This window comes from Bidens hawaiensis, unplaced genomic scaffold (genome assembly GCF_021521415.1).
Source record: "Bidens hawaiensis isolate Kalapana, Puna unplaced genomic scaffold, B.hawaiensis_p1.1 tig00007858_1, whole genome shotgun sequence".
Taxonomy (NCBI): Eukaryota; Viridiplantae; Streptophyta; class Magnoliopsida; order Asterales; family Asteraceae; genus Bidens; species Bidens hawaiensis.
The window spans coordinates 325,163-346,438 of record NW_027491545.1 but is presented as its reverse complement, the minus strand read 5'-3'; the positions used below and the strand labels follow the sequence as shown (position 1 = coordinate 346,438).

At 34.3% G+C, this 21,276-nt stretch overlaps 2 protein-coding genes across 2 annotated transcripts; both read right to left on the bottom strand.

Annotated features, from left to right (window-relative positions):
• Nucleotides 1-1,030: 1,030 nt before the first annotated feature.
• LOC143636292 (uncharacterized) lies at nt 1,031-1,583 on the bottom strand. The gene is made up of 3 exons (XM_077103927.1): nt 1,408-1,583; nt 1,240-1,332; nt 1,031-1,078 (listed from the first exon to the last, which is right to left on the bottom strand). The coding sequence occupies exons 1-3, from the start codon at nt 1,573-1,575 to the stop codon at nt 1,031-1,033; spliced, it is 309 nt and encodes a 102-aa protein (XP_076960042.1). The 5' UTR covers nt 1,576-1,583.
• A 4,759-nt stretch (nt 1,584-6,342) lies between these two features.
• LOC143636297 (uncharacterized) lies at nt 6,343-8,966 on the bottom strand. Its single transcript, XM_077103932.1, has 2 exons — nt 8,698-8,966; nt 6,343-6,967 (listed from the first exon to the last, which is right to left on the bottom strand). Exons 1-2 carry the CDS (start codon nt 8,884-8,886, stop codon nt 6,542-6,544), a joined length of 615 nt encoding a protein of 204 aa, XP_076960047.1. The 5' UTR covers nt 8,887-8,966; the 3' UTR covers nt 6,343-6,541.
• Nucleotides 8,967-21,276: the final 12,310 nt, after the last annotated feature.

Below are 21,276 nucleotides of genomic sequence, written 5' to 3'. Positions count from 1 at the left end.
GTACTGATTTTGCTCATCCCTAATAACAACTACATATTGTTGAGAATGCCATGCGGTGGCACATTAAAGAAATTTGGTGAAGATCTTATATATTTTATGTTATTTAGATGCAATGCGGGTCTCCAACCATTACTATGTGACTAAGCTCTTTATTGATGAAGAGCTTACTGTCATCCTTATTTTAGACCGGAAGGTTTCACATTATACAATTTTTATCATATTGCATTAATGTTTATTTTTAAATTTTTATCATGTTTAAAAGCTGGATTGAAAAAGAATGAGCACTTTCCTCCTAAAATCAAAGGTAAATTTCATCATCAGTCGTTTGTCCGGTAAATGAATGAGGATTTTCTAGATCTAACATCATTAAACTTCATAACAAAGATGAAAAATGACTGTTTTATTAATATATATATTAAAAAGGGGATAACATTCCTCTGACAAATTTACAATTCCTTTTACTATTCATTTTTTTATATTTTATTAATTATTATAACCATTAATTCACTAATCATAATTTCAAAAAGACAGAATTACAAATTTTGTTCTTTAAAAAAAGCCAAATTACGGTTCGTGTCATTTTCTAAGTTTCCTTGCAGGCGGTGTACTTTACTTTTTTTTTCTACACGTTATGTCCTTTACGCTAACTGGGTTAGAAAAACCCAGTTAAATGCCCTCACGTGAGGCGCATGTGAGGGCATTTTTGTCTTTTCGTCTACCCTGCAACTTCTTCTTCCTCTTTCTTCATCATTTTTGCAGAGACTCTCTCTCTTTCTCCCCCCCCCCTTCTCTCTCTCTCTCTCTCTGTTTAAACCACCACCACACCACTAACGGCCACCGGAGACCATGTTAATCGCCACCACCACGCCTCCACCATATACCCAGCACATGAAACCTGGCCCGTCGTGATCCCCTCCACGTCATCTACATCATCATCACCACCACAGCCAATTTTCCGACAAGGAGATCGATGACTGCACTGGTGGTGGTCACGGCGACGGTGAGTATTCCGGCGACCAGAACAAAGCTTTCAAAGACAAACCGACCTCAAACTCGTTCTCGAAGGATCATGTTCCGCCTGTAAACAAAAAATAATCAATCAGTTATCATTCTCTTTTCTATAAAAACTGAACCACGTACACTATGAATAAAATGATTAAAACCAACCAATACATTTCAATTTCATATTTGGGGGTTTATACATCACAAATTCACAATATATAAAACAAAATTACAAACCTTATGCTTTGAAATCAAGCGTTGGTGTTTCTTCTTCTTGGATTTAAAGGAAGCAAAGTCAAATCTGGTTGGCTTCAACCTTTTGCGTTTGCCCTAAAAGCACAGCAGATCCAACCACCAATAACTCAAATTGTACTTGCAAACTAATAATAAATAGTGAATAGATACCGATAATGCAACCGAAGGTGTTAACGGAGCAGGGGGAGAGGTTTTAGACATCAAAAGCTGAGCCACAGGAGTCACATCGGTTACCGGTGATTTGGAGGGTTTCAGTTCATAAGTGATTTGAAGATCAGGAGTTTGTTCATTGCTTATCTTGATCGGAGCTGAAGCCATTGTTCACCGGAGATTGTACTGAGTTTTTGGGAAGAGAAAGGGCTGAGGGGTAGGTTAAGTTAAAGAAGAAGTTGCAGGGTTTATGAAACCACCACTGGAAGACTACCACCAAAATTTCGCCAAAATACCACCAAACCTTCATCGTAGCCGTCAGCCAATCGCCGCTTGAAACCACCACTGGAAGACTACCACCAAAATTTCGCCAGAACAACGAGGCTACTCCCCTATTTCGAGTCCGATTCAGGTATGATTTGGTCTATAACCTCCGATTTCGTCCGTTCAGGCTCAATTTTCGGTCTCTTTTTGCCCTATCTTGTTACCTTCTTCAAAAAATTGGGAGAAATTGAAGGTGAAACGAGACATTTACCAAACTCTTTTTTCCGGTGACGGAAAACTTTCCGGAGATGTCGCGCCTCTGATGCTGACGAGTCTACCACTGGGTGAGGTTGAAGGAGTGACGGGTGGTGTTGCTTCATGAACTGGACTGAAGAAATTATCTTGATTGTATTTTCAATTTTTTTTTGATGATGATGAGGCTGAGTTAAAGTGGATGAAGAGTTGGATGGATACTGGTGGTGACTGGTGAGGTTTATCCATGGAATGAGGATGCAAGCAGATGAATGCTTTGTTTGGGGTAGGGCCTACCTTTATATTAAAAACAAAAATGCCCTCACATGCGCCTCACGTGAGGGCATTTAACTGAGTTTTTCTAACCCAGTTAGCGTAAAGGACATAACGTGTAGAAAAAAAAAAGTTTAAAGTACACCGCATGCAAGGAAACTTAGAAAAGGACACGAACCGTAATTTGGCTTTTTTTAAAGGACAAAATTTGTAATTCTGTCTTTTAAAAATAAAAATAAAAATAAAAATAAAAGAGGATAACATTCCTCTCACAAATTTACTATTCCTTTTACTATTCACTTTTAATATTTTATTAATTATTATAACCATTAATTCACTAATCATAATTTCAAAAATAAAAATAATAGTTTTTTACTTTCTTTATTATAATTATTTTTGTAAAGTAATTAAAATATTTAACTAATTATATTTTTAAACACTAAACTTTGACAAATGTCCGCTTTACATATCTTATTTTTGGTTAAACGGTTTTTTAAACTTTGCTTTCATACTTTTTATAGTTCGTCTTAACAATGACCGAAACTTTTTTTCGTGATTTAAATATATCTCATCGTCGCTGGTTTATATCTGCATGTCAACGTTTGATACCCTGCTCACCTTTAAAATATTTTTTTTGGATTACTAATGTATGTTTACGAATTTGTGTTGATAGCGCTAATACGAACAGAATTTGTGTTGGTACCGCTGATACGAACCGAATTTGTATTGGTTCGCTACAGTAACATGCAGGTCTTTTTGGTTTCACATATGAAAATTTGTTGTATTTTGGCATTGACGGGTTTATTGCTTTTGTTTAGTTTCGATGTCGTAACTTGATACAAACTGACTTCACATTGACTTACAGCGAGTTTATGGTTTAACATTTTTACTTATGTTTTTTTGTTAGATTTGACGGTCCCGTTGCGAAGCGCGGGTCCTAAATCCTAGTTTATATTTATTTTTAGGGTTCTATCCTAGTATATAATAAATTGAAATCTATCACAAAACTAATTAAATTTCAACAAACTAAAAGTTGTTTTAACTTCCCAACGATTTCGCCGGCAGTTTCGTCAAAACTACTTCGTTCCAAAATCTAAGAATTTATTAATTCATAATATTTAGTTATTAGTTATAGTATCTGATTTACAAAATATTTATTGCCGCAAACCAAAATTAACAATTCAGAGAATCATATCAAATAATTTATATTAAGCATATCTAATCACGGAAGAGAGTTGGATTTGTAACCTTAATTGACGAACACACTTCTTGAACGAAAACCAATTCCTAGTCTGATGTGTTTATACGCACATCAATCCAGCAATCATGAATTCTAGCATCGCCGACTATTACACTCTTGAATACGTTTTAATCCACTTTCTGTTTTTTTTTTCCTTTCAAGTGCCCCGTACAAAAGTGATTTTCCAATAACAAAGACGATGAGGATATATCATTATGGCAGTATCCAATTGATGGTACAGAAACAAACGAATTTGTGGATTTGAAATTTAAGGGAAAAATTAGGGTTGTAGAGCACTTTCGGGTCAATAAATAATAATAAAAGAGAGTATAGGTAAGTATTGTTTCATCTCTACTTCATCATATTACATACAATTTATATATACTAATAGAGGTGCAAAAAAAACCCGTACCCGGAACCGGTTTTTTATACCCAGGTATTCTATACCCGAAATCGGAACCGACCCTACCCGTAGGGTATGGATAGGGTATGCATTTTGAGGTCAATACCCGTACCCGAAATCGTACCCGATTTATACCCGTAAATACCCAGACCCGGTCATACCCTATACCCGATACCCGGTTATACTCGATACCCGATACCAATTTTCTAATACCCGAAATAATACATGAGTTTTTATAGTATATTTTTATGTTTACTTCACAACTTTTATGTTTAAGTTTTTGTAAAATGCATATTAGTAAGTAAATAATTTGTAATTAAGTGGATTTATGGTTTTTGTAATATAGTTTAATTAGTTTTATAAATTACAAAGAAAATTTAAATTTTAAACAAATTAAAAAATGTATAAAAAAATTACAAATTCAAAACCGGGTATTAATACCCGATCGTACCCGGTTCCAATGCCCGAACCCGATCATACCCTACCCGGGTACATAGGGTTGAGTTTTTCTCCCCAATACCCTACCCGAACCCTACCCGATTTCTCTCAATACCCGATTTTCCAATAACCGATCATACCCGAAACCGGTTTCATACCCGAACCCGGGTATTAGAAAAAACCCGATTTGTGCACCTCTATATACTAATTCAATGAAAACCTAAAGCCCATTAACATTAAGTCGGGCCCGGGGCTATGAGCGTAAATGTTTGTATTCATAACAAAATCAATTTTCTAATGAGTTTTTTACAAAGACGCTTGACCCTAGTAAGGGGATTTGCCCCTCGGACCCTGCAACCAATGGCGCTGCCCTGGAACCCACCCCCCATTATAATATTATAGTAAGATTAAAATAAGTGTGCACCCAAAACCCGGTTTATTTCAGTTCACACTATAATTTACTTGATCAACAAAGTAATCTCTTACACTGAAATAGACAACAATCCTTCCCCATTTTTGTGTAATCCTTGATTAACTTAAACAAACTCAAACAAACAACATACTTATGCATTAATGAAATGTCGTGACGATTAAATTTCATATTACCATATTACACATACAAAATATTTAAATACATGGGTGTCACTACCATTGAACCCTTTTTATTCATAGTGAATAATCGAAATTAATATACACATAAGTTCACATACTCAAATATTCTTGCATGACATTATTTTAACTAGCCTATGTCATATCCTTCAATGAATATTCTAAATCCAAGTCCCAGCTTCTTGACACGGCTAAACATCATGCTAAAATAAGTAGTTATTTCACTCTTGCACCCGCATATGCATTTTTTTCAAAAGAACTATTAAGAAATTAAAACTTCCACCTCCTTAACTTACATGTATAAGCGTATATCTTGGGATGTTGTAACAAATGTGGATCCTCTTGTAGAGAATGAAATGCTTGATTCTATGATGTAGATATTAAAAAAAAACAATATAATATTCTATAAGAGTTATCAACATTAAAAAAAACAGACTGAAAAGAGTCGTGTGGAATTTGATTTTGTGTTTGTATTAAATGAAAATAATAGCAAACTCTCTCCCCTTTATATGATAATAAATCATTGAACCCAAACTTTTTTATATGCATATAACCTAGGGATGAGCTCAGGATGGTACCGATATTGATCCCAAAATCCCCAAATACTTGGTACTGATATCGAAATGTTCGATTCGGTACCGCCATACCGGTGTCGATTCGGTACCGGTATTTCGTTGCAAGATTTTAGAAATACATGTACCGGTACCAGTCAGTATCATTACCGAAAACGCTCATCCCTAATATATCCTAGAGATGATCAACAAAACCGGTTCCTGGAACCGAACCGGTGGACCCGAACCGGACCCGAACCGGTTCCTACCCGTTTTTTTAGGAACCGGACCCTATCTGATTCAACCCGATGATCCGTGACCGGTTCTTGCATTTCTGAGTGGGGGCGGGTAGGAACCGGAACCGGTTCTGGAACCGGAACCGGTTCCTAACCATTTTTTTGGCCGTTTTTTGACCGTTGGGGTCAAAAATAGCCGTTTTTTTGACCGGTTACGGTACAGGAACCGGGTTAGGAACCGGTAAGAACCGGTTAGATAGGTTAGGGGTCCGAGGGTGGGAGAACCGGTTCGGTTCCCTAACCGGTTCGAGCCTGGAACCGGTTTAAAAGGTGGTTTTGAATATAGGAACCGGTTAAGAACCGGTTCCGGTTCCTAGTCCCAAACCGTTTTGAACATCTCTAATATATCCAAACTGCTTTCGGGTTTATTTCACCACTATTGTATATTCAGACGAGTGTTCACAGGCATTGGCTTTACGTGAGAGTTTTTCCCGTATTAAAAGACAAGTACATCCCAATGTGGTGAGTTTAACCAATAGCCCATTTAAAAGGTTTGTTGGCTGTTAATAAAATTTATACATAACCATTCCACACAACTCTTTATTTTATTTTTTGTAATTATTCTCTACTAATCAATCTATGAAATCCCGCATTGGTGAACAAAAAAATAAATTTAACCATATTCGATTCTAATACAACCAACATGATTGACAACAGAGATAAAAATCAAGATTCTAAACAAACAAGTTTTGAGCTAAATTATAATCGTGAAACAAAAAGGTTTTAACTTACATGCTCAGCACCTTCATCCTCAATTGCCTTGGTTATATACACAAAACCTGGTCTTAAATCTCAATATGACATACAATTAAGCCAAAATTTTGAGTCTTTTAGCAATAGTAACCGCCTGATTATCGGAAGGCAACTGTATGTAAGCCTTTTTGGTGCCATCATAGTTAATCAATGTGTTAATTTTCTTGGTCTTAATCTTAAGCATGTTTTCAAAAGCATTCCTAATATCTTTCTTGTTTGCGCGTACATCCACCATAAATACCAAAGTATTCTCTTTAATAATTGATTGTATTGCAGCTTCTGTAACAATGGGATACTTAAGAACCTCTTGATAGTCCATAGATGTTTGTATGGCTGTGGCGGTCTTTGTCTTTGTCTTTGCCTTAGCCTCAACTAAGTTTAAGGTTTGTGGTTCATCTTCAGGTTCCTTAAAGTTGTCAGTTTCAGGATTAGTTGGTGAAGCCAAGCTTCTCTTGGGTTGAAAGTCAGGCTGAGATAGCTCCTGTGATACCATTTCATTTACAAATGTCAAGAAAAGTATAAATATAAAATTTTATGCAACTAACAAGTTAGTCAAAGATGCAAAGAGCACTGAAGGAGCAAAGGACTCGCATGTCGCGAGGAGTGTAGCCAAGCCGAGCCCAAGCTCATTTAGGCTTAAGCTCACCTCGTTTAACATCAGAGAGCTCGGTAGCAAACGAGTTGAGCCGCTCACTCACAACTCGATCCAGATCAACAAAAAACTCAAAAGGAGCCGAGCTCTTTCAAGCTCAAGTCGAGCCAAGCCTCAACTAAAGCCCGTTTAGTTATCGAGCCCGAGCTCGAGCCTTTTATGGGAAGCTCGTTTAGGCTCATCGAGCCTAAACAAGCCTTCTGTATTCTTCAGTTCCACCTCTAACTTCTTGTGTATTACATTTACATTACCCAGTCGAGCTAGGGCCGAGCTTTGGCTCGTTTAAGTTACTACATGATCTCGAGCCAAGCTTAGGCTCGTTTAAAGTTTTTCTCAAAACAATTAAAAACTTATATAAATTATTTAATAAATGCTAAACGAGCTAAGCCCAAGCTTGAAAAAAAACAACCATCAAAGCTCGGCTCGTTTACACCCCTAGAGCTGAGGCTAAAGCTAGGCTCTTTTAGAGATCTATTTCTAAAGTTCGGGCTCGGATCGTTTAACTTGAGGGAGCATGTGCTTGGCTTGCTCAGAGCTCTATTTCTAAAGCTCGGACTCGGTTCACGAGTAGTTCTTCAAACTCGAACTCGGCTCCTTTCTTATTTCTTAATTATGTTATTTATATTACTTTGTCAATTATCTTAATATATTAATGTTTTTTAGCTTAAAATATAATTAATTTTATATATTTAAAATTATAAATATAACATATATTATAAAAATTTTTATTGTTAATTTATGTATAATAACAATTATTATATAAATGTATATACTATATAAACTAAATAATAATTATATAACTAAAAGGCTCATTTGGGATCAACAGCCGACTCAAGTTCAATATGTGAAGCTTAGGCTCGAGCTCGCTTATTAAATGAGCGTCAATAAAACTCAAGCTAGTGCTCATTTAAGCTCAGCTTGATTAGAGTTTTGAGAGTATCTCAAGTGACTCACGAGTGAATCGGATCGTTTACACCCTTGTATGTCACTTATGCACGAGCCTTGTGCGCTTCTGATTAAATAAGCAACTAAAACAGAAAGCAGCAGAAGTATAAAGAGCAATAAAAAAATTTAATAAACAGAAAATTGCAAGGGATACAAGGTATGACAACGAGGATATCAACAAAGCTACAAACTAGGTATCTGTTTACATATTCCAATTTTAACTCCAACGAAACCAAAATTGGTTAACCTTCAAGAGGTAGTGCATTGATTGTAAACACTTGCCCCTGTACCAAATAGCTATTAATCGACGACTAGCTGGTGGGGTAGGTACTAGTGATGGCGTCTAGACGGGATTTTTACAACCATGGGTGGGTCCCATAATTACAATTACAAAAGATAAACATCACTTCCGGGTTTGAGGTGAGATTTTAATGAGCACTTTACACCCTAATTGCATTCACTCATAACTAATTACACGCATACTAATTATATAAAAAGCGGTGTATCCACTTCATAAATCAGAAATGTTATCTGAATGAAAGTGTTCTAAACCTAATTTTTCAAATAAACGGAAATTAATCCGAAGGACAAATTTCATATGAAAATTAGGTTACCGATTCATCCTGGTAGGCTTTGATAGCAACTGAAGATGATTTACGTGTGAAATTTGAAGCAATTTTGAAGTTGTTAGGGTTTGCAAAAACCCCTTTTGTAAAAGGAACTGACTTTACCAACTGCGGTGATGGTGAGTGATGATTGCGAAGCTGGATGATCATGTTTGAAGAAAAAAATACAACTGCCATTGATATATGATTTTGGAGGATTCAATTCTAAGGGTTTATGGAAACGAAGAGGGTTTGTGGTTATGTTCTCTGATGGATAATAATAATAATAATAATAATAATAATAATAATAAGGGGGTGTTTGGGTTTGTTATTGAACCCTCCTTTTTGGCCTTTTTTTCCTTTTGGAAGAAGTTAGTAGGGTAAAAGATTTTTGGTAACTCACAAGTTATTTTGGTTTCTAACTTTTCACTATATGTTTCGTTGGAGGTAATGGAATGAAAGGGGAATGGAATGGGAGAATGAATGGAATGAACAAAGGAATGAAATGGATCATTACCATTCATTTGTCTTGTTTGGTTAACCTATGGGAATGAAATGAATCATTAGTTAATGTTATTTGGTATCCAAAAAAATTATAGGAATGAAAGATAAATAATAAAAACACTTTTTTCTCAGAGTAAGTTATTTTACAAAAAAAAATGGTGGTGGCGACGGTGATGGTAGTGGCGGTCAGGCGTCTAAGGCGGTGGTTATGGTGATGGGAGGGGTGGCGGTGGTCAAGCGATGGTAGCATTGGTAGTGATGGCGATGGTAGGGTGGTGGCGACGGTGGTTGAGGTCAGGTGGTGGTGGCGGTGGTCAAGCGATGGTAGCATTGGTAGTGATGGCGATGGTAGGGTGGTGGCGACAGTGGTTGAGTTTAGGTGGTGGTGGCTTTGATAGTCAGGCGGCGACGGTGACATTGGTTTCAGTGGTTACAGTGGAAATGGTAGTGCTGGTTACGGTGACAATGGTGGTGGCGGCGGTAGCGCTAGTGGTAAGGTGGTGGTGGTGGTGACGACGGTGGTGGTGGTGGTGGCGTCGGAGGTGGTGGCGGAGGTGGTGGTGGATACGGCGAAGGTGGCGGCAGGTGGTGGTGGCTATGGTAGTGGTGGTGGTTGATGTTGTTAGGTGGTGATGTTGTTAAGAAAGTATGGTAAAGAGGAATGGAATGAAAAAAAAAGAAGGGGGGTGGGAAGGAATTGTTTTGATGGAATGAGATTCCATGTGTAATGAATGATTCCATTCCATTAAGCAACCAAACACCATATTTTTCATTCCCAATCAATGAATCATTCAATTCCCTACATGATTACTGCATACTAAACGCTACATAAGTGTAAAATAAAAGTTTCTGTAAAGTTAATAAATTCTGGCTTTTTGGACTTTAGGGTTGAGGAGTAATAACATTACAATTTACGCCCCCTGCAGGTTTCTCATCAAGTCATCATCCGTGCCATCATCAAAACCATTACAGCGCCACCATGCCCACCCTACAGTTATCAACGCCACCATCAATACCATTACAGTTCTCTGCGAAACACCAATTTAGCAATTGCATCTCTCACCTACATCTCTACCATCTTCAATTCAACAACAATTTAACGTATGTGCTCTCAACTACATCCTTACCACCATCAATTTAACACCAATTTGACACCTGCGGCTCTCAACTATATCCCTACCATCATTAATTTAACCCTACCACCATCAATTAAAACCCTACAGTTATCAACTACACCCTTGGCTTCTCTCTCTTTGATTATAAAACACAAGGTGTAGTCCATTCCAATTGAATACCAATTTCTTTTATTCTAAATCCGTCCCTCCACCAGGTTTGTACAATTCGTTTTTAGTAAATTCGTTTGATTTTGTACTACTGTTTTTGTGTAGTTGTATGTGAATTTTTCTACTGTTATGTATTATTATTATTATTATTATTATTATCATCATTAATGTGTTAATAATTAGCTATGGGTTAATAATTTTCAAGTGCATTATTGTGACGGATATAGGTAACATTTTGAAATGCATTCTGTTGACTTAGGGTGTGTTTGATTATTATTTGCTAAACAGAATTGCAAACGTTGATAGATAATATGGTTAGAATATATACGTTATAGGGTTGAGTTACATACTAAATGAAAAACCGTAGGAAGTGAAAAGAGAGGAAAAAAAAAAGCAATGGCAGTTTGTTTAGGTTTATAGAATGTGATTTTTGGACTACATTAATTTGTTGCCATGTATCAGATAATGGATGTAAACTGCCCAAATGTTGTTGATTGTGAAAAATCAACTAAAACAAAAAAAACCAAAATTCGTTTGGAATAATGATGCATTCAAGGAGTTTATCGATGCGTGCTTGCTTGAACTTAGAAAAGAGAATAGACCCGTTACTCACTTTAATAAGGTTGGGTGGGAGAATATAGCAAAAACCATGTATGAGAAAACATGCATAACCCTTGATCAAAAACAAATTAAAAACAAATGGGACGTCATGAAAAGAGAATGGAAACTTTATGATCGCTTGATGAGACTTGAAACTGGGATCGGTGGGACGAGAAACTTAATTGATGCATCGCCTGAGTGGTGGGAGGATAAAATAAAGGTAAGTTAAATTTTTATTTTTAATCATTTGTTGTTATGATTGCATAGTGAAATCCATTTATATACACATTGAACACAGCTCATTAATTAATCTATTTATCTTGTATGTTGATAAAGACTTTGCCAAATTTAGGGGCGCAAATTTGAAAATATTTGAGACTCGTTATGCTTCTTTGTTTCGGGATTCGGTTGCCGTAGGAGATCAAACTATGACTCCGTTACAATTTCAAAATATAGAGGGCAAAGGAGATAGTGATGAAATGAGTTTAGATGAGCATTTGTTTCCTAGTTACTTTGAAAATAGTTTGACTAAAAGGAAGTCTAAAAGTGTTGGCAAAGAACGTTCAAAAAAGAGCAAAACTACATCTTTTGAGAACAAGCTAGATGTTGTGTTGGATGCCTTATCAACAAGCACACAAACTTTTCCACCAAATGAACCCTTCCCAACAATTGAAGATTGCATAAACATTGTCAACACGTTTCCCGGTTTCGAAGAAGGTTCCAAAGAGTATGCACACACATTGCATGCTTTCATCAAAATGCAAAATCGTAAAGCTTTTATGTATCCAACTAGGGGTGCAAATGAGCCGAGCTGCTCGCGAGCTACTTGAGATCGGCTCGTTAAAAAGCTCGTTCTAGCCGAGCTTTATCGAGCCCGAGCCCGAGCTCAAGCCTAAAAATAAGCTCGTTTAATAAACGAGCCCGAGCCCGAGCTTTATTTATCGAACTCGAGCCGGCTCGCGAGCCTAAACGAGCCTGCCATTTATATAATTTTTAAAAAATATATATTTAATAAATATTAATTAATAAATATAATGCTATGAAAAAATAAATAAAATAACTAAATAATATATATTCTTTTATACATAAAACTATAATAGAAAAAATATATATAATAATTATAATTATATAAAAAAACAATTGATAAATAGTAAACGAGCCGAGCTCGAGCTTTGAAAATAGAGCTCGAGACGAGCCGAGCTCGAGACGAGCCGAGCTCGAGACGAGCCGAGCTCTGTGTAAGTTAAACGAGCTGAGCTTGAGCCTAGTCGAGCTCGGGCTCGGCTCGTTTGCACCCCTATATCCAACGACTCACAAAGCAAAGATGGAGCTCCTTATGTTACTCTTGAAAGAATGATATGCCGTTTCACATTATATCATATCGTTTGACTCTATGTGTTGTTTTTCTACTTTTTCTATTTTTATGAACCTTTGACATTTTGTGTTATTTCTATCTATGTTATCGTTTGACATTAATGTGTTATTGTTTTAATCTTAGATGTGTGTTATTGTTTGAGATTATGTGTTATTTCTTTTTTAAGTATATTATGTTATTGTTTAATCTTACATGGAGTCCATTATAAATATGTAAAATTTATGTTATATATTTGTTCAAAAAAGTCTTTTTGAACTTTTCTTATAAATTAAACCAAACACTTTTCTTATGAACTCCTTTTCAAAAAGTTATAAGTTAAACCAAACACTTTTCTTATGAACTCCTTTACAAAAAACTATATGTTATAAGGCCTTTTTATAAAAAGTCCTTTTATCCTTAAAAAAGCAATCCCAAACACACCCTAATAATAATAATAAACAGCTGGATGAGTTTTTGCACGGTGACCCATGATATTTTATTGTTTTCAATCTCATTCCATATAACTCTGTAATTTCTAATACCATCTTCTTTTAAGTTTTAACCGTTACAAAAAAAAAACTCTATGGGACCTTTGTGGCTGTGTATCATGGGTGTTTTTCAGGCTATTTATTCGGATTTCGGGTTGTTCGGGTTTGAGTTAAAACATATTGACCTAAGAACCAACTCTAAGTAAGTTCGGTTTATTCGGGTTCCGGGTTGAACGGGTCGGGTAAATTTGAGTCGGGTTTCGGGTTTAACAAATTTAAAAAAAATATATCCAACTTTTGTAAGATTATTTATATATGACCATTATAATCAATTATATTATAATAGATCAAAATATTAACTATATCTCATTATATATTAGTTTGGTAATTGTTGATGGGTCATATTACCTATAATTAACTAATAAAGGGTTTCCCTTTGGGTGTATATAAAGAGAGATAAATATTAACATCATAATCTAATTTCACACACATACAATTTTGTGTGCCCCATCTCTCCTAAACCGGGTTACTCTCAAAAACCCTAACACCATCCATAACTATACATCCTAAAGGGGAACTCGATCAAGATGAAAAACATGTCGACTACATCATACTCTGTTGTGGTTACTACTCTCCATGCTGTAACAGGTTCATAGGTTTATTTTTATTCATGTTATTTATTACTTACATGAAGAACTAGGGCTGTCATAACATGTCGGACACGACACGATAAAACACGATGACCTGTTGTACTAAACACGAACACGACGCGATAACTAATCGTGTCATTTTTTCCAAACACAAACACGAACCTGTTTAGTAACAGGTTAACCTGTTAAGACTTGTTAAGAGACATGTTTAAACATACAATGAATAATACATGTGTAATGAAAACAAAATTTTTTTAAAAAAGCATAAAAGTCTTAGTTATTACAAGATATATAGCATATTTGAAACAAAAAACCACAATCCTTAACATATATGAAATAAAAAACCACAAATTCATGACATACTTGAAACAAAAAACCATATAACCAAATCATAACATCCATTAAAAATATAATAGCGGGTCCTAACAGACATAAGTGAAATGTCGTATATAAGTATGACTTTAGGAGTGTATATTTATATATTATTTTTAAATTAAAAATCTACACAGGTTACAAACATGTTAACAGGTCTTTAACCTGTTAGGACACGAATTTTAACATGTCTTAAACAGGTCGACCTGTTTAAGACACGACGCATGTTAAGCTCAAACCCAAACCTGTTAAAACCCGTGTCGTGTCGTGTTAACAGGTTAGTGTCATAAATTGACAGTCCTATGAAGAACTGATCAACATGTGGCATCAGAGCGATGTTGATTAATCAGTTCTTCATGTTTTTCCTAAATCTAAAATTGAACCATAAGACATAGACTAAAACTTGATAAACCCTAGTTTTTCGGTTTTCTTTTTCAAGTTCTATTACGAAAACAATAGATGAAACTGTTAAATTCATGTTTAAAGATTTCGATTCCAGGTTTTTTGTATGTTTAAATGTTAAAATTTTCGATGATGTTCTTTGTGTTCATCATTACTATCGAAAATTATACATATGTTGGTTCAAAATCTAGATTAAAATTTGTTAATGATTATTTAGGGATATATTTTTTCAAATCTTGGATAACTTAGAAGTTTTAATATTTTCTTAAAAGATTTGAAACCCCCCCCCCCCCTAAAACTAGGAAACAAATATAATTGCTAATCATTAAAAAGATTTAAACCAAATCTTATCATTATTAATTTAATTTAAAAATATCATGGGTTAAGGGCTTAAACCAGTTTACGGGTTCACGGGTTATTTAAAAATCATGTATTATGGGCTTAAAATAGCTTATGTGTTCTAAGAGTTTATAAGTTTCTAAAATGGCTTGGGGTCATAACCATAAACCCGAAAACTCACTAATACCGGAATCAACATTTTTTCTAAAAACTCCATAAAATCATGTAAACACCCAAATACTGAAAAACCCGCTAAAAGTCGGAAACTGGCAATTCTCGGGAACCCAAAATTTCTGAGGACTAATTCCGAAAAATAAGGTTTTAACGGAAACTTAAAAATCCTTACTCTAAACAATTTTATGCTATTAACTAATTAAATGTTTTGTAAACGTTAAATATTATAAAATTTACAAAACATAAAGGCTTAACTTGAATGAACTTTTGATGTAACACTTCTGCCCAAAGGTGATGAGTTACATTTACCATATCATTCAAGTCTAACAGAAAACTTTTGTTAGTTTTTTGCCTAACATGATATAAATGTCTCACTTCTGCCCAAAGGTGATGTGTTACATTTTATCAAGCAAAACTAGCATGTGCATAATTAAAATAATTGTATCACTTCTGCCCAAAGGTGATGGGATACAAGTGTTTTGCACACATACTTAAATAAATTTTAATTCTGCCCAAAGGTGATTTATTTTCTGTTTAAGTAGAACTTTTAATTATAGTCTAATAGTTTGATGTTAATAATAGACATATCACATCTTCAATAAAATATAATGATTCTCACATTAATGATCCTTCATTAAGCTAATGATCATAAATTTAATATGTATTATTTAATATCTCATAACATTACTCGCTATAATTTTCTTCTATAAATAACTATCTCATCTAAATCATCCACTCTAATATTAAAACATAATATAAGTTTTACATCATAAAGATTTTCAATAATATTTAGCTCTTCTCAGTTTTAGTTATCTCTTAAGACATGATATGACTATCCTACTGCTCTTTATAATAACAATCATTCCATTGAAAACTGAAGCATAACAAATAGAATGAGTCAATTATAATGTCTCTTACGATAATGATAATCAAGAACTTATATAAATAAATGTTATCACTAGAAATTATTCTAGATTTAGTTTTTCCTAAGACTAATCAAAATAACTCCTAAGATTCATGCGCTCCTTAAAAGTTCTAACTATGAGGTTAAAAGACATTACTGAATACATCATAATGTATAATATCATGACCCATAAAGTTAAGGGCTCACACATGGAAATAAGTACACTTTTCTAATGCATTACATACTAAAAGTTTCTATTATTACGATTTTTTGCCTTAAGTATCAACTATAACACTCATAAGTACAAACGGAAAACGAGTATGTTGATTAGCAACACATGTAAAAGAAAAGAATATGGCAGTGGAACATAAGATGTTATTCAACTCACCACCATTAAAACCTTAAAGAGGATAATTCTAAGGTTCATAGACAAAATACAAGTATTACTTCCAGCTTTAAGTTCTTTAAGGAGAAGCCTCGTTGTAAAAATATGTCATTATATTAGGCATAAGTAACAAGGCTATCCATAATTCAAAAGAACATATGGCTAAAACAGTAGTCGTATATTGATGATATTTAAGTCTGCTAATCCTAATATTCCAATTAACATGATAGGTTGAGTCTAGTTCTACAAGTTTCTTTACTGATATCAACAAATAACTAACATGAGTGTTGGTGACAAAATTTAAATGTTAAGGCTATTATAACCATGAAAATCTGTCTTCTAATTACATTTTATGATACCTTAAATATTCTAGAGATCAATCAGAATTTAGTATCAATACTTAAGCTACATTATGACAGTTGTGAGGTTTGCATAGCCAACATAAAGTCACTCTTACCTTAAACTCTCATATTATTTGTTATCAATATCTGGATTGAAACATTTATGAAATAGAATTAGATAATACCACATACTTTCACAACTTTTGTTATCATACAAATAAGAATTTAACAAAAGACAAATGAGACTTATAAAATCCATCCATTAAAACCAAATTTCATGAGAAATCATGACACTGTTGATGAGGGTGAATTTCATCTAATATCATTCTTAGTGATTTTAATCATGTGTTAATGCCCTAAACATTACTTGGCTTAAGGAATAAGTATGGGTCCACCATAAGTTATATTTTACTGACATTTGTGGAACTTATTCAAAACGGAATATTCAGACATTACTTATATCTAATCTGACTACTCTGGTCCATGGTTTTTAAAGAAATCCATTCATATATACCTAATACGATTTCGTCTAATATGTCCCTAAGTTTATTATGACATCTGGACGTTAATGAAATCAAATCAAGTCTAACATATATATGACATATTCCCACATCACGTACATCACTGAAACTCCTTATGTAGTTTTTCTAGAGACATTAATGATTAATGGGAGCATTAAGTGTCTTGATCATAATCTGCAAGATTTGCAAGAGGTGGGGAGTGAAAACTTGATATTATCTCAATTACACCTCTTGTACAAGACACTGCTCCATCACAATACTATTCCATCAAAACTTATCTCTTTAAAATTTATTACTATTCTTACAAAAGTTTCATTGTTTCTTAAATGTGGGCATACTCCGATTCCTTACTAAAATAATCCTCACAAGAGAAACTATAACGACTTACATCATCAACTTGTTTCTCTATTAGAATCTATTGTCTTTAAATATTGACCCTAAGCATGCTAATTTCCTAAAGGTTTCTAAGGTCAGTGGGAGCAGTAAAAGTCCTTATAATGACTTGTTAGAAGTACAAGAGGCGGGGGGGAAAAGAGTCATTAAATTTTACTCCAAATTTAACTCCAATTACACCTCTTATACACCATACTGGACCAACTCTTACGCACTTAGAATCCTAAAAATGATAGCAACCTAACCAAGAGCAAATCCATAAAACCAAGACTTTTAAAATTATCCAATTTTAACTCAGGAGGCCATCTAGGTTTTAAAACCTACTAACATTGATGATTATGTAACATCCCTAACTAAAGTTAAAAATGGATGTTGGAAAGCTTACTGATCAGACCTCTTCTAATTAAACCATTAATATCAATCAATCTTCTAAATGGAATAAAGCTATTATTAGCAAAATTGACTCCATAAATCATAATAACATTTGAGATTTTGTTGAAACACCTAAGGGTGTTCATAACTAAACTAAATCCTAACACAAATGTTAAGACACTAAGAAGCATGATTGATTATTAAAAGTTATATTCAAGAGGGAATAATCATCAAAGAATCTTCTTACCTATATTACAAAATATTTCTTTGAGGATCGTCATTGTTTAAGTAGCTTAAAATAGTTTAGAGCTACATTAGATGAACATTAACATAACTTTCCATAACAATTGGCTTACATATTTATATGTTCATAAAACAACCTAAAAGTTCTAAACTGAAGGACTAAGAACACTTAGTATGTAAGTCAATAAAATCCATGTATGGGTTAATGCATACATCATAAGGTGATGAAATATTTATACAACTATTTTTTATCAAAAACCAAGTGGATTAATGTACCTACCTCAAGACGAGTGGGAGCAAACAAACTTGTCCTTATATAGATGAAATTCTTCTGACAAGTATATGTTACATAAGTCAAAACTTTGTTCGTACATACTTTGATATGATAGATCTCAGAGATATCCCTTACGTAATAGATATCATAACATTCTGAGATAGACCCAAAGGGACGTTGGTTTTGTTCTATAAGTTTTACCTTAAATGGGTCCTTACACATGTAACAAACAATATTGCTCTATTTAGAGGATAATAGGGTTATTGAGACTATTACCATATGCTTCGTTAAGTAGAAGCCTTATGTAGGTTTAAGTCTATACTCGTTCAGATATTACTCAAAATTGCAACACACTAGATATGTCTAGATTAATGTGAAGCATCTAAAAGAGTATCAAAATATCTTTAAAAGAAACGAAAGACTATAATTTAAAAAGAAGAAGTGAGAATTCAAACCGGTAGATTACTCTAAACTTTGTTTTATTCAAAGATAACATAATGTAATTTTGGTGATATATTCTTATGTCATCAAATAAATCTATCTCATGGAGGAGTCATAATGAACTGATAATAACAATCTAAGTTATAATGACATAATATTTTGATTAATCACAACGCAATTAACAATAAATGTTGTTGAAAATTTATCAATGGACTCATAAGTTTATTAACCTCATATAACTTATATATTGAAGACTTACTGTGATAAAGTCGGCTACCATGTTTTCTCAAACAGTAACAGTTCAAGAGGTGCTGCATTAAATTTCGATATGAAACTAATTATTCGTTTATGAACGAATTGAGGAATCTAAATTTTCGTATCGAATACATTCATGATATGCTTAAGGATCTGATAACTAAAAGTCTCACCCATAAATATTATGTAAGCGCTTATAATAATGACGGGTTATTGATGACTATGCGCAATTGCATATCATACTATGAATGATCAACTATTAAATTTCCTCATCGGTTTTGATTTTGTATGTCTCTTAATATGTTCTGCATGCATAATGACATATAGACGAATTAATATAAAAATCAAACGTTCTGAAGGGCTTACTTGAAAATTTTGATCATAACTACTTAGGTTTTAAATAAGGACTGCATTATGATTAATAGGGGTCTTGAGCTGATGTTCAATTCAATGACTGCATTTCTCTGCTCCAGTTTAAGTTTAAATCTAAAATGAGTGTTAACTGTAATATCCCTAAAATTTCGATCCTAATTTGACAACTAAGTAAAGTTGAAGGATCAAAATTATTCCCTAAAGTAAGTGTTGGGAAAATTTAAATAAAGAAAACAAGATCATTTTATAAGGAAATAAAATATCCCATAAATAAAATTATCTTATGTTAAGGATATGGAATAAGGAAATTTCATCCCACATTGAAAGATGTAAGAAGGTGGAAGCATTCCACATGGGTATAAATAAGAAAGTTAAAATCCATCCCACATTGTAACATTCCCAAAATTTTGGTCCAAATTTTGACAACTTAGTAAAGTTAAAGGATCAAATTATTCTCTAAAATAAGTAATGAGAAAATTTAAATAAAGAAAATAAAACCATTCTGTAAGGAAATAAAATATCCCATAAATAAAGTTATCTAATGTTAAAGATATGAAATAAGGAAATTCCATCCCATATTGAAAGATGTAAGAAAGTGAAAGAATTCCACATGGGTATAAATGAGGAAGCTAAAATCCATCCCATATGGAAAATGGTAAAGATTTGGAAGCTCTTTATGAACAGATAAAATTCCATAGTAATATTCTTTTATGCCTAGCATGCACCCCGTGGTCCTAGCGGAGGGTGCGAAGCACCCGACGCACACGCGCACGCGCACGGGCATGGGCTCTGGCAATGGGTAATGAGACAAGGGAGTAAGAGTGAAAGATTGAGTTCAGGGACCCATCGCACTATGCGATAAGCCCAGAACACAGGTCATCGCGTATCGCGATGGACCTTAATGAGTCAGTGGACACGTGTCAGCTTGTGGTATGGCGGCGGAGGAATTGCGGCGCCGCGATACGCGACGGGATTTCCAAGACCTATCACGTATCGCGATGGGTCGCAAAATCAGCTATAAAAGGGGGGCTCGCGGCTCATTCATTCTCACACCAAACTTTCTCTCTCTAGAAATTACTCTCTCTACCTCGGTTTCCGTGCACCGACCCAACAATTGTCACCTTGTAATCCGTGCTATACATTGACAATACCTCGAAGTGCGTGCCACCCGAAGATAACCTGACAATCTATCTCGAAGTACGTGCACAACATGACGACCACCATATGTCACCTCGTTTTGCGTGCCGAGTATCATAGTGCATGCCAAGCTCTGGGGTTCCGACAGTCTTAGCCCTATAACACAAATAGAGAGTGGAAGTGCTGCTCGATCAATCTTAGCAATAGAACTTCGAATAACCGTGTAAGGTAGGGGTTCTGCCTAAGTCATTATTTTATTATTATATTATATGACTTAGACCATAGTCAGGGGTATAACCCAAACCTTGATCATAATTATGTTTACATAAGCTTTAAACATACAAAGGATTTTAGTAATGTTTGTTTACAATTAAGAAACACATAATTTTCCATTCATAAGGATATAGTCAGAATATAGTTTCTTCACAATTAAGAAACGTAGCATTTCATACGCAAGGAATATAGCTAAAACATTGTTTCTTCATAATTAAGAAACATAAAATTTTACATTCAAAGCTAGCAGTAAATGAATGTTTCTTCTTGAAGAAGAAACAAATTATAGAAGTTTCTTCGTGAAGAAGAAACTCAGCATATGATTAGTAAATAAACAGAAAGGCTACAAGTCTAAATATTTCATTCAAACAAATGATCAATCAAGGTTTAAAGCTATCAAAACCAGACTAAAGGTCTGTAGCCGGATCAAGAAACGATCCGGATATTTATATATACCTATTTTATTATAGGTCAATCAATCAATCAATCAATCAGTCAATCAGTCAGTCAT